Source organism: Antechinus flavipes, chromosome 4, assembly GCF_016432865.1.
Source record: "Antechinus flavipes isolate AdamAnt ecotype Samford, QLD, Australia chromosome 4, AdamAnt_v2, whole genome shotgun sequence".
Classification (NCBI taxonomy): Eukaryota; Metazoa; Chordata; class Mammalia; order Dasyuromorphia; family Dasyuridae; genus Antechinus; species Antechinus flavipes.
Window position 1 is genome coordinate 330,586,978 of NC_067401.1, and position 14,908 is coordinate 330,601,885.

At 37.1% G+C, this 14,908-nt stretch overlaps 2 protein-coding genes across 2 annotated transcripts in view; one reads left to right on the forward strand and one right to left on the reverse strand.

Annotated features, from left to right (window-relative positions):
* ADAT2 (adenosine deaminase tRNA specific 2) overlaps positions 1-10,804 on the reverse strand; it is a 46,824-nt gene extending 36,020 nt beyond the window's left edge. Inside the window, exons 1-2 of the mRNA XM_051996741.1 lie at positions 10,792-10,804; positions 5,870-6,606 (exon numbers count right to left, since the gene is read on the reverse strand). Coding sequence (XP_051852701.1) covers positions 5,870-6,606; positions 10,792-10,804 — 750 coding nt within the window. The remainder of the gene's footprint in view (positions 1-5,869; positions 6,607-10,791) is intronic.
* Positions 6,417-14,908, forward strand: part of PEX3 (peroxisomal biogenesis factor 3) — a 58,420-nt gene continuing 49,928 nt past the window's right edge. The window contains exons 1-2 of the mRNA XM_051997877.1: positions 6,417-6,509; positions 11,864-11,995. Coding sequence (XP_051853837.1) covers positions 6,437-6,509; positions 11,864-11,995 — 205 coding nt within the window. The 5' untranslated portion in view covers positions 6,417-6,436. The remainder of the gene's footprint in view (positions 6,510-11,863; positions 11,996-14,908) is intronic.

Genomic DNA, 14,908 nt, shown 5'->3' on the forward strand with positions numbered 1-14,908 from the left:
CTGTGTTTCTGTCTCTCTCCCTCCCCCTTGTTCCACCCATGAAGGGTTAATTGCCGGGGGAGGGTCATGAGATGTGGAATCACCTAATTCCTCCTGCTGTGAAGTATCATACTCAGAATTGTAATTAACTCCATTCTCATCTGATTCGTCCTCCTTTTCACCTAGTAAAGTTGGCACTTCTTCCTCCTGAACTTTCCTTTTCATCATTCTATCACTTAAATAACTTCTTATAGCCAATTGTATTACATTATATGTATTAATTATTGAATTAGCCCATTTTTATCATAGAATTGACAAAGATCCTCTCCAACCAATTTCCATTCATTTAGATCTAATTCCTTATCAAGAGAGAAATAAGGACATATGTCCTTTACAGTTTGTAAAAGTTCAGTGATTTGCTGTAAACTTATAATTAAACCTTGGCTTTCCATAATTTTGACAATGCTCTCTAAACATTTTCCTTGAACAGAAACAGGCTGTTTTCTAAATATCTGTCCCATCTTAGCTGAAATTCTACTTTAACTCTTCTAACAAAATTTCTTTGTTGCACTCACCCTAATTTCTGGGTTGAAGAGTCTTTTCCACTGGATCAGGATCAGAGGCTTTTCCACTGGATCAGGATCGGAGCTTTTCCACTGAAATCCACTGAGGGATCTGTTTGTCCCACGTTCAGGGCGCCAAAATGTTGTGAGCTTTTTCTTCTCAAACACAGCCAGGTGATGAAAGTGCAGATCTTTTATTATCTTCAATATAGCCCAGTTAGCTTAGAGGCCTATTTCTCTGCTTGGTTCCAAGAGCTCTCTCCGAATGTCGCCAAATCCAAAGGTCTGGTCCTTCAGCCTCTGCCTCTGCTTTCTTGTGCCTCCAGAGCCAGCACCACTCTTCATGTCATTCCGGTGAAATCCCGACTTGTAGCTTCTTCACTCTGAAGAACTTCTTCGACTGGCCCATTGAAGCTCTATTTATGCTCCTTTCTCCCACAGTGCTCTCTGGCCCAAAGAGCTTCAAGGGAGGTGTGGACTCATTGAACTCCAATGAGTAAAGGTGTAAACATAAGCATTGTACTAATTAGTTCTACTTAGTACCTTGTTTCAGGTTCTGCCCAAAATCTTCTTGTAAGATTAGATCAACTCTAATTAGTTAGCAGTTTGTAAGGATTTCAACAAAATGGGAAAACTGAGACTGGTTAAAGACCTTAGCTTAAAAAGACCAAGGTCTCCCACTGATTCAAGACCATCTCTAATGCTCCTGATCTATAACTGGTTACTATTCCCAGATGATTCCAGAGGAGAAAGTGAGGCTGGTGACTTTGCAAAGCCCTCTCTACCTCAAATCCAATTCACTTGCATGTCACAGCATCACCTCCCTGATATTATGATCTATCTCCAGAATGAAAGATAAATAACAACAATCACATTAGAAAATAAAAGTATTGGGCCTTGAATCCAGGACTTTCATTTCAAAATTCAGAACTCTTTCTACTATACAATTGAAAGTTACAATGAACTTAAGACAAGCTCTCATATGAAATTTGCCAATTGATATCTGCCATTTAAAACTAAAAATCAGCACACAGAAATGACTAAAAAACAAAACAGCACAAAAAGTACAATAAAACAAGGACAACAGTTGAGTGCAATAGAAAAAACTTTGGCTCTGAATCACAGGATCTGGGTTCAAATCCTGCCTCTGATACTAATTGAGTGACCTTAGCAGAATCAGTTAACTTCCATACATCTTAGTTTTCAAAATTGTAAAATGATTGTATTGTTCTAGATGGCCTTTGAGTTCTTTTTAGTAATCAATAATCATTGATTAAACACTTTACCAGGCAAAGTTGTGCTAAATGCTGCAAATTCAAAGGAAGTCAAAAATAGTCCCTGGCCTCAAGGAGGGCATATTCTAATTGGGGACACAGGATAAAAACTGGATGATTTCACTGATATAGGAAACTCCTAATGAGAAACTATTTTAGAGTAGTAACTTAGCTAGAGTTAGCCAGCCAATATGTCAGAAGCAAGTTTTTAATTTTTATATTTTATTTTTGTATCCTCCTCTGACTCCTTGAGAAGACAAAAAATTTGATACATTGCAGATATGAAAAACATATTTCCATATTAGCCATGTATCAAAAGAAAACATTAAAAAAAACCCTAAAACACCAAGCCTGTCAAAAATAAAGTTTTAAAAAATTAGTATATGTGTCACTATACTATATGTGACACTATATTAGGAGACCCCTGTTTTCCATATCTAAGATCTAGGAAGCAAGGTATGCCCTGAGATTGCCATAACAATCCTTTGTTATGATCTCTTAGAGCTCAGGCAATCATCAACAGGCCCAAATAGGAAGTCCTGATTTGAAGGGAATTTTTGTCACTAGACAACTTTGCTTCAATGTTGCTGTTGTACCTCATTACTCTTGCTACACTACACTATTTGAGTCTTTGTCTAGCCACAAGTAAATAAATAAGATCCAGCCACACTACAATGGTCCCTCTACTAAGGATAGGGCCCTGGTACATGTGTCTTATCTCCTTCTTTATTTGCAAGCTGTTTCCTTCACTTTGAAATTAAACTTTTATTTGATTCCTGACTCTTTATAAACTTGTATATTACAGCAAATTAACTGTTTGGACATGTATACACATATTAAATTTAACTTATACTTTAACATATTTAACATGTATTGGTCAATCTGTCATCTGGAGGAAGAGGTGAGGGGAAGGAGGGGAAAAATTAGAACAAAAGGTTTTGCAATTGTCAATGCTGAAAAATTACCCATGCATATATGTTGGAATCTTTACAAACTGCTAACTAATTAGAGTTGATCTGATCTTACAAGAAGATGTTTTGGGCCAGAACCTGAAACAAGGTACTAAGTAGAACTAATTAGTACAATGCTTGTGTTTACACCTTTACTCATCAGAGTTCACAAGTTTGCCAGATTCACAAAGTAAACTTTGTACCTTTGTGAATTCACACCTCCCTTAAAGCTCTTAGGGCCAGAGAGCACCATGGGAGAAAACCCATAATCCCATTCTCTCAGAAGAGTCAGATATAAGGCCAGTGAAGAGAGAGCTATTCCAGAATATTTTCCATTTGGCTGGCTGGTGGTATAAGAAGAGTTTTCAGAGGATAAAGCTACAGGTGGAGAGTTCAGTGGACAACCAGATTCATCTTCATCTCACACCACTGTAGTTGGTGGCTGGGCTCCTGCACTTCCCCCACTGAAACCAAGCTGGTCTGAAAGACTCACCAGAAAGCTAGCCAAGCCCCAAGTGAAGGAGACAAGAGATTCATTCCATCTCTGTGCTGGTTGGAGGCTGAAGAAAGCAGAGGCAGAGGCTAAAGGATTTGGATTTGGAGATATTTGGAGGGCTCTAAGCTAAACCAGCTGTGTTTTGAGAAGAACAAGAACTCCAACACATATAACTTGTAAATAAAAAGCCATAATAATAATTTAAAAAAATTTTTTAAAGAAAAAGAAAAAATAAACTTGTATATTGAATAGTAAATTGAATAATATTAGTATTCCTATTTACAAATGAGGAAAACAAAGCTACATAAGAATATATAGGCTAAGGAAAATACAGGCTAAGGATATAATGATTACCATACTAGAAAAGCTCATTCTTTGCCTCATTTCTTTCTTAATCACTAAATGGGAAAATTGAGACTGGTTAAAGACCTTAGCTTAAAAAGACCAAGGTCTCCCACTGGTTCAAGACCATCTCTAATGCTCCTGATCTATAACTGGTTACTATTCCCAGATGATTCCAGAGGAGAAAGTGAGGCTGGTGACTTTGCAAAGCCCTCTCTACCTCAAATCCAATTCACTTGCATGTCACAGTATCACCTCCCTGATATTATGATCTATCTCCAGAATGAAAGATAAATAACAACAATCACATTAGAAAATAAAAGTATTGGGCCTTGAATCCAGGACTTTCATTTCAAAATTCAGAACTCTTTCTACTATACAATTGAAAGTTATAATGAACTTAAGACAAGCTCTCATATGAAATTTGCCAATTGATATCTGCCATTTAAAACTAAAAATCAGCACACAGAAATGACTAAAAAACAAAACAGCACAAAAAGTACAATAAAACAAGGACAACAGTTGAGTGCAATAGAAAAAACTTTGGCTCTGATCAGTTCAGTCTGGGTGACACTTGGATCTGCATTAGAACTTCATCAATTCTTTTTCTGGAGGTAGATAGCATTTTTCATCATATGTTCTTCAAATATATCTTGGATCCTTGTATTACTGAGGATAGTTAGTCATTCACAGTTGATCATCATATGTATTGCTTTTAGTGTTCTGCTCACTTCACTTTGTATGAGTTCCTATAAGTCTTCTTAAGTTTTTCTGAAACCTGCCCGATTATAATTTTTTACAATTCATTTTTTAATAGTATTCCGTCATAACCATATACCTTGACTTATTCAGCCATTTTCCAATCGATGAGCATCCCTTCAATTTCCAATTTTTTGCCATGAGAAAAAAAGAGCTATTATAAATATTTTCATACATTTGATCCTTTTCCTTTACTCGGAAGTGAGAGGTTGGGGAATCTCTTTGGGATTGGAATTGCTGGGTCAAAGGGTATACACAGTATTATAATCTTTGGGCAGTTCCAAATGAAAAGGTAAAGATTCAGATTGTAAATTCCTTTAAATGACAAATAAACGGGTTATATTTCATCCTTCAGGTAATAGGGAATCACTTGAGTTTGTTGAAAAGGAAGTGAGGAAAATCACTTTGGCAAATTATATCTAGAATAAATTGAAGTAGGGTGTGTGACCTGAGGCATAAAGTCCAAACAAAAAGTTATTGCATGTAATAGACAAAGGAAAAAAGTGATAAGGGCCTAAACTATGATAGAGGCCTATAAGAGGAAAGAAGGGAAAAAAAAGATGTAAAAATGTTGTAAATGACAAGATTTGGCAAACTGGGATAATAGTAAAAAGGTAAGAATGTGAGGATAACCGCATTCCGGATCTGAATGACTAGGAGGATGGCCTTTCATTTATAGCTCTAGATCTAGAATAAACTAAGCACAATATTTAATAAACTCGTATTATGATTACTGTTATTTCTACAGTACTTTATATATACACATATATATTATCTCATTTGATCCTCCTTTGAGGTAAGTACTATTATTTGTATTTGAGAATATTTTTATCTGAGAAGCAGGTTCAAGCGGCTTCTAGGTGAAAACCACTCAAAGAGGCCCTTAAAATAGGAAATTACTTTTTGGGGGGGAGTTAAGGAAACAGGTTTCTTGGCTCACATTTCTCAGAACATGGCTGTGGGACGTTAGAAATCAGAGTCTCAAATTGTGGTTTGAGACCTCCATGTGAGTCTCTTAACAATGTCAGGATTGTGAAATTACGGTTTATTATCAGTTAATGTTTGATTTGTATACTTATTTTGTACCTACCTACCTAGAATGGTGTAAAAATTTCTGGGGCGAAAAGAAGTCGGGAGTGGAAAAAGTTTAAGAAGCCTTGCTTTAGACCATGCTGGAGAAAAACTCCTCCCGTCCGCTCTCCTCCCCTCCCCCACTCCGACAGCCTTGAGAACGAATCCAGCTGTCCAAAGGCTGGGGCTATGCACCAGGTATTGGCAGCCGGCGTCGGGGTCACGCTCAGCCCCAGATTCTAACTAGGTTAAAGTACTAAGGCGGAGGGGGAATGGGGGCGGTGTTCTTTCCCAGGGTAAGAAGATGTTCCGCCCCACTCCCCGGAAAGGTCTCGCTCAACAAACAAGAACTCGCGGCCTGCCCCCCCAGGGCGGCGTCACCCAGCGCGTCCTCTCCCATACCCCTTCGGGGCGCCCCACCTCCAGCCCCCTCACCATGAGCATAGCCCTCTCCATCCACGCCTCTCTCTCCTCTGCTGACACGATCACTCCCTGCGATGTAAGCGCTGCCTTAGTAGGCTCCTCCATCTCACTTAGGCAACCCGACGAATCTACGGGGTAGAGAGAGCGAAAACAGGCAGCTAGGCAGAAGAGAGCGGCCGACGGAACGTTGGAGGCCGCGGCTACTGTTTCCGGGGAACCGCCGGATAGTGGGCACACTGGGGACCGAATTCGCGACGGACACGGCTTTCCGGCCCGAGGCAGCCGCATTAGCGGCGGCGGCGGTGGGGACGGCGGCCAGGACGGCTCAGTCGGGTCTCCACGCCCCCTTCCCTCTCCAGTGACAGTCGAGCTGGAGACTGGCGGCTGTGATTTCCCCGGGAGGACCCGGGGAAGGGGCAAGGGTGACTGGGTACCTTGTCCCCAGGACCAGACCGACCAGCCACGTTCACCCGAGAAACCGTTCCCCTTTCTCCCCACTCCTTCCAGGTCCCCGCCACTCCCGGGGCTCGCGGTCTGCAACCCCCTACACCCCCTATCTCCCGCCTCCGGGACCGGAAGATGCTGAAGTCTGTGTGGAATTTTCTGAAACGTCACAAGAAGAAATGCCTTTTCCTGGGTACTGTCCTCGGAGGTGGGTGCAGGCGCTGGGGGGACGTCTGGGACCCGCGCTCCCGCACCCTGTGCCCTACCTTCCGGCTCCTCTGCTTGCTCATCCTTTCTCTCCTTGACTGGAGGAGGTGGGGGACGGGAGATCGGGGGAATGATTTTCTCTTATGGCTTCATAGAATTAAAGCGATAGTCTGGCTGTCAGAGGTTCTCCTCCCTCATTTGACAGATGAGGAACCTGAGGCCCCGGGAGATGAAATTACCTAGACAGCTGGTCTTCCCCCAGCTCCCTTGTCACATATCTCGGTTAGACACATTGCCTCTGGATTCCATATGCTATTGACCTACGGGAGCGAACTATTGCAAGCAATCTAATTGCAACATCCAGAATTTTGAATTAATTTCTCTTTACTAGGAGTTTCCCAAACCTTAAAGAGATTACCCAAAGTCTGTAGATGTCTTTCTCTTCCCATCTTTCCTTCTTTTCTCTTTCACTTTTCCTTTTCCATCTACCTCTCTTCCTTTGCTCTCTCCTTTCCCTTCCCCACTTTTTCTGGTCGTCTCCCCTACTCCCATTTCCACATCCACCCCTCCCTCTTTTTAAAAACTATATTGTAGTATTTGAACGCACAGCTTAGATGTACTGAAGGATCCAAGTATTTACATTATTTAGTATTTATATTATTTATATCATTTAGTCTCTATATAGTAAGGACCACAGTCTAAAGTATGACCTATAAAGACAACTGACATCAATCTTCCTTAAGCTTAAAATATTCAGCTCTGTTCTGTTTGAAATCTGCACTGGAATCATAAGAACAGGTAAAAGAAATTCTTAGGGGCCCTTCCTATCATCCTGTAACCATAATGAATAAAATTGATAGGAGGCCAAAGAGAGGAAATGTTGGCAAATACCCATAAACATAAGTAGGAGATGGAATTTTATAAGCATGGGGTTTTGATGTTCTTATCGCTAAATAAATGCACTAGATTCAAAACTGCTTATAAATCAAAGAACAATAATTTCCCAAAGAGTTTGATCCATCTATTTTTTATTTTGATTATGGTTTTCCATGCAAAACCACAGATAAATAATAACATTCTAGATATCACGAATTCAGATTTGTGGCTAATTTTGTGTTTTAATCGTAAAAGCCTGAAATCAAATCCTTATTATTGTTGTGGAAGTATGATTTTGATTGATGCTATGAGCAGGTGTGGGGTTTTTTTGGCTGCTTTGAAGTCTGCATACTTTCTACACTTAAATGTTTTTATCTCAAATGCACTGGTGGCACTCAGTATTCCATTGTTTACATTGAATAGTTAACCTGGGGAAGTGTTAGTGAGAATTTGATAAAGGTCTTCAGTAATTTAAATTCTCTTTTGGAAAGAGAAGGCAAGCTGATTTGCTTTGTCTCAGAGGACAGAACTAGGAATAATGGGTAAAGGTTAGTGAGATACAGATTTTAGCTAAAATATAAAGGAAAACTTACTGAAAATTCAAGCTGTACCTTTGAAAGGAAGAAGATAACAAAGAAGCAAATAAATATGTGGCTTAGTAATAGAGCATTGGCCCTGGAGTCAAGAAGACCAAAATTCAGGCCTCAGATGCTTACTAGCTTTGTGATTCCAGGCAAATCTTTTTAACCCCCTGACTTTTATCAGTTTTCTCATCTGTAAAAATGGGAATAATAGTATTCACCTCTTTCAAAAGGTATTGTGAAAATAAAATGAGATAATATTTAAAGTGCTTTGCAAGCTTTTAAACTTTATATAGATTCTATTATTAATAATTAATAGCCTGTGTTTGTATAGTGCTTTAAAGTTTAAAAAAACGATTTCTATGCTTGCTAGTACATGTTTTATCTTTCCTTTAATAGTAAGGACATTGTGACTCAGAGAATCAAGTGATTTGGCTATTTTGTCATAGCTAAGAAATGGGAGAAAGTGATTTAAAACTATTTCTTTTGACTTAAGAGTTACAGATTTGATTTACTTTGTAGAAACCAAGAATTTCTTACATGATGGCAAAGTATAAATATATCATTTTATTGAATTTTTGTTGATTTGTAAGGAAGTTGAAAACTTACAAGAGTCCATTAAGGAACAGACATGCCATCTTTCAAGAATAAAGGGAAGATGGAAAGAAAGTTGAGAAGACATTTCTTAGGCTTTTTTTTTCTGGATGATTTGTAGTTCAAGGAGCAAGAACTTTGGCCCATATGTTGTAGATACAGATGCATATAAATGGAATACAAGAGAAATATTTAGAAATAAAAGAGAAATTGATTTCATGATCTTACAAACTATTAAGAAAACAAATTTTTCCCCCATCCAAATTATAGTTGGTCAAGGAAAGAAAAAACAGTGGAGGATCACAATAAACATTTACCTAAAGCACACCAAACTTCTCAGTTTAAAGCATTCAAAATTTAGATGTTGCAACCAAAGATTTGATTCAAAAATAATAGAAAAAGAAATCACTAAAACAATAGTTCTTCCTATATGCTCAAAAAGATATCAAACTGTGCATTCCCTTCAATTCAGCAGTGTTATTACTGGGCTTATATCCCAAAGAGATCTTAAAGAAGAGAAAGGGACCTGTATGTGCAAAAATGTTTGTGGCACACTCTTTGTAGTGGCCAAAAATTGGAAACTGAGTGGATGCCCATCATTTGGAGAATGGCTGAATAAATTGTGGTATATAAATGGTATGGAATATGATTGTTCTGTAAGAATGACCAGCAGGAGGATTTCAGAAAGACCTGGAGAAACTTACATGAACTGATGATGAGTGAAATGAGCAGGACCAGGAGATCATTATATATTTCAACAACAATACTATATGATGATCAATTCTGATGGACATGGCTCTCTTCAACAATAAGATGAACCAAATCAGTTCCATTTGTTCAATAATGAATAGAACCAGCTATACCCAGCGAAAAAACTCTGGGAAATGAGTGTGAACCACTACATAGCATTTCCAGTCCGTCTGTTTTTGTCCGCTTGCATTTTTTATTTCCTTCACAGGTTAATTGTACGTTATTTCAAAGTCTGATTCTTCTTGTGCAGCAAAATAACTGTATGGATATGTATACATACATTGTATTTGACATATACTTTAACATATTTAAAAAAAAATAATTGTAGACAAAATAAAACATTTGGGTACCTACCTGCCAAGAGAAACTTGGGAACTATGTGAACATAATTACAAAATAGTTTTCACACAAATAAAGTCAAATCTAAATAACATGAAAAAATATTTATTGCCCATGGGTAGGCTGAGGTAATATAATAAAAATTACGATTCTATCTAAAAAAAAAAAAAAAAAAACATGGTTCTTCCTAGTATGGGAACTATCACTTCTGTTGGTTGATTAGGTGACCATATGTTTGCCTGATATATGTTTGAAGGGGAAATCTGGATGACTTCTAGTAAGACCAAATAAGTAAATGTTACAGAAAAGTGGGTCACTGGTTATATTTTATTTGCTCATTGACTATTTAGAAAATATAAGATTTAATTTGTGATTCTATATTCCTTTTATGAGCAACCAGAAATTACTAGATTATTCTGTACATGTTTATATTTACAATAAACAAAACTTTTACAGAAAATCTAAACGAGCAAACTATTCAGAACTCTTATTCCCTATTCTTTATCTCAAAACCCATCCTTTTTTCTTTTATTCCAGCCTCTGATGAAGAGGTGGGCTCTTCTCCTTGCCAGGACCATCCCCTCTAATTATATTCATGCTCCCATCCTTTTTCTTTCCATTAGGAAATTCCACAATAATCCTCCCAACCCTTATCTTCAGTTTCTTCTTATGTACTGGCTTCCTTCTTCTTGCCTAGATTCTTTTCCATCCTTAAAAACCTTCAAAATGTCCATATAGCCATTCCTGAGAGAGGGGGGAAAAGTCATCTGGATTGCTTCTACTTCTCTCAATTACTTTTCCAACCTTCTGTAATCTTTTGCTTCCAAGATCACTCAAACTGTTTGTCAAAGTTACATCGTTCTTAATTATTAAATCAACCTTTTATTGTCCCCATTTGACTCTCTGCAACATTTGACCACTCTCTCCTCCTAAATATTTTTCTACCTAGGTTTTCCTGACTATCCATTCTTGCTTCTCTTCTTACCTTTCTGATCACTTGTCTGATCACCTGTGCCATTCACATTATGCCCTCTAATTGTAAATAAGCCTCTATGACTCTGTCCTATGCCCTCTTTTCTCTCTTTACAGTAATCTGTGATGTCATCAACTTCTCTTGGTTCTGAGTTCTATGCAAATCACTACCAGATTTTGTCATCCTCGTTTTTCCTGAGCATGGATTCCACATCAATTATTCATTAACATTTCATTATCATTTCTCCCAGACTCTACACTATTCTTAACTTCTTTATTTCTGTTTATAGTGTCACCATCTTTCTGTTCACCTGAGTTCATAAACTTAAGAGTTATCCTCTACTCATCCTTTTTCTCGAATTCATGTTGTCTCCAGGTTTTGTTGCTGCTACCTCTATAATTTATATCCCATCTTTTCTTTCTCTCTATTCAGATGTTTACCACTCTATCTTAAGCTCTCAGCACTTATAACTTTAATTATTGTAATATCCTTCTACAAATCCCATTCTTCTCCAATCCATTTCCCCTACAGTTTCCAAGATATTTTCTTGCTTATAAAGTTTCAAGTATCTCTAGGATCAAATACAGACTTGCTATATGAATACTTAAAACTCTGGTTTCTTCCTACTTTCCCAGTTTATACAAATTGATATCCACATTGCTCCCTTTCAAAAACTATGGCATTTAGCCAAACTGGCTTATTTGTTCCTTGTATGTCACATTCTGTCTCACTCTTGCAAAGACTATACTCTTTCTTGCCTGGAATGGGCTCTCCTGTTTCTCAGAATCAGCACTTTATATGCTTTATATATACTTTATGTGATCAGCACTAGCCCACTACCTACTAATGAGTCCTTTTCTGATTCCTTTGCTTTCCCCTCCAACTGGGAAAGTAAATTCCTTAAGGACAAATAGTTTATTTTTTTCATCTTTGTATCTCTGGTGCCTGTTACAGTGCCAGGCACATTTATTTAAAATTTTAATATATGCAAGTAAACTTATTTCATATGCTCTTTGTTATTTATTTTTGTAAAATTCAAGACGGTGGTTTTGTCTCTTGTATGAAAAGAACATTTACTTACTACCTGTGTGACCCTCAATTACCTCCCCCCAGAGTATTTAATTTCGTCTTTAATCTTTCACAGAAATTTCTAAACAGATACATAAATAAATAGATAAATCTGAGTGTTTTCATAATGCTAAAAAATTTCTGATATAATTAGTTCATTTTTGTAACTTTTAGGCGTATATATCCTTGGGAAATATGGACAAAAAAAGATCAGAGAAATACAAGAGAGGGAGGCTGCTGAATATATTGCCCAAGCAAGGCGACAATATCATTTTGAAAGTAACCAGAGAACATGCAATATGACAGGTAAGACAAAAGAATATTTCTCCATGTATATAATTGTTTATATGTGCATGCAGATGTACATAACTCTTGTACACATATATACACACATACGTAATTGTGTGTGTACATAAATTTGTGTATATATGTATTGTAAAAAACAAACTTTGAGGCTGAAGATTGGTGTGGTTTTTTTCCCCCTTGGATTTTTTTGGGGGATATCAAATAAAGAAGTAGCACAGAAGCCAAAACTTCTGAAGTCCAACTTTTGACACATACTGGCTGTCTGATCCTGAGTAAGTCACCTAATCTCTATGCTCTGGGTGTCAAACTCAAATAGAAATGAATCCTTACAAGTCACTTATTGATTTAAAAGCCATAAATTAACATTTTTGTTTTGTGGTATTTTTATTTATTCTATTAGATATTTACAAATTGTGTTTTAATCTGCTTGGGGAAGGATTATTAGCTTTGAGTTGACTTACACTACACTATTTTCTAAGATCAAAAGTTTTCACAAAGTGCTGAACTTACACTGGGGTAGGGAGTTTCTTAAACCAGTGAAATCAGAGGTCTAGTCCTTATTCTTGTCCCTAAGGTTATATAGAACACTCTACTTTTCACTTAATGCTTGATATAAATGTCTTTTGATTTGAAATGACTGGCTATCTATCCATTGATCAGTTATTTTGGTCAGGGCATCTCGTAGAGATCCTCTGCTAAGACATAGAGGAGTAGTAATCTACCTCCACTGATGAAATCATGGTTCTTTTAAAGTATTGAAATAATTTCAGAGATCAATGTTTTAGTGAAATATGCTTTTTTGTTGTTCATTCATTGTCATATCTGACTGGTTACCCCATGGAGTAGGCCCTTCTGTCCTCCCTTCTCTATTTTTTTTTTTTTTTTGGTTGAGGTAATTGGGTTTAAGTGACTTGCCCAGGGTCACACAGCTAAGAAGTGTTAAGTGTCTGAGGCCAGATTTGAATTCAGGTCCTCCTGACTTCAAAGCTGGTACTCTATATACTTCGTCACCTAGCTGCCCCCTCCCCTATCTTTTGAAGTCTGTCCAAGTTCATTTTTATTGTTTCCACAATACCACATAACCATCTCATTCTTTTCCTTTTGCCTTCAATCTTTGCCATCATCAGGATCTTTTCCAATAAGTTGTATTTTCTCATTATGTGAGTAAAGTATTTAAACTCCAGCTTCTACATTTAACCCTTGCTTGAGTCCAAGGCACCCTCAAAATATGCTAAGACTATATATTAGTTGGTGATAAAAGGATTTTTTTTTTTTTTTGGCTGAGGCTGAGTTGGGGTTAAGTGACTTGCCCAGGGTCACATAGCTGATAAAAGGATTTTAATGTAAAAATCAACAACATCAAAATATAAATATTTGATGGTATAAGAATATATAATTTTTTTATTTAAAAAATTGCATACCTTTTAGTTTAGCAAAGTGTCTTTCATAAAGTAGATACCAACATGTGTTGGATAAATCTAATACCTATGATTAGAGAAATTTGGATAAATATGACTTCCTTAATGATAATAAATGCCTCAGCAGTCAAGTTGTTGATTACAAAGACTTGTCTTCCCTCTGCTGTTATCACTTTGGATTCCCCCTTCCCCCTACTTTGTCAAATAGTTCTCATATTTTTCACCTCTTCTAAATCTAGGGTAGATTTCTAATTTCAAGATGAATGGTATAGACATATACATTGATTCAGTGAAACATTTATTAAGCATCTATTTGTGCAATACTATGATAGGCTATGGGGAAGGTACAGAATTTCAATGAGATTACTTTCTGCCTAGAGATGCCTTTACCACTTTATTCCATTTCTTACTACCAATTCCTAGACTCTTCTCTTATTCTTGCTTTTGATCTGGGAGTCAGGAGAGGCTGAAATATCCATGATATGGATGTGATAGAGCATTCCTAACTGGAAATCAGAAATGGTAGCAATGGGAATGGAAAAAAAAAAAATAGGGTGACTCAGAACTGGGAATAAGACATGTTCCTGAGTATTTATTTTGGGACTCAAATATTGACAGGAGCTCCTCTCTCCGCATCCCCCAGAGTTTGATTTTTCCTTATCCTCAAGGAGTTGTTTGACTCATTTCTTCCATTTTTTCTTCTTTGACCCATCTCCATGATGCTAATATCAAAATTCCAATCTGCTACTTCCTACAAGTATCTGTCCCTCTTCTTCTTAACATATTACTCTTTTCACCAGATTTTGAGAGCCATATAAGCAAACATCATGCAAAATGGAAGCTGGGCAAGTTCCCATTCTTTGAGCAAAGTGAAGCCCTTCTTATCCAGGCAGATGAAAAAAAGCTGGTGGAAAAGATTCTTTGTATCACAAGATAGAATTTTGAATGTATTTTCCCATGGAAACACATTCCATACAGTGGTTTAGTTCTGTTGAATTGAAGAGTTGTATACAATACTGTACTCCATAAGCGTGTTAAATTGGTTTTTTGGACTTCTTACAAATGGCCCCACTGATTACATAATATTATATTTAGGGAATCCTAATTGAGATCTGAAGAACCAACTGTAACATGAACTTTAAGAACATAACCTGTTCACAATACAGGTTTATCAGTACTAGAAAAATGTTATTACAAAAGCAATTTGTTACCATCTTGATAGGACTCTTACAATAGGTTATTGTAAGCCCAGCTTTATGAAGAACAAGTTCTGCCAAAATTATCTTATTGGGAGCCAAAAAATAAAGCTGTCAATAGCTACAGGCTATCTCAGGGGCCATATAGTACAAAACCCTTATTTTACAGATAGGTGCCCTTGCCATATTACTTCTAATGCATCTATTTGTTTAATTAACTAGAAATTGAGATTTTCAGATCTATATCTTAATAACCTAAGAAGGATTCTATTAATGTAGCTTTGTGATTAATTAAAAGT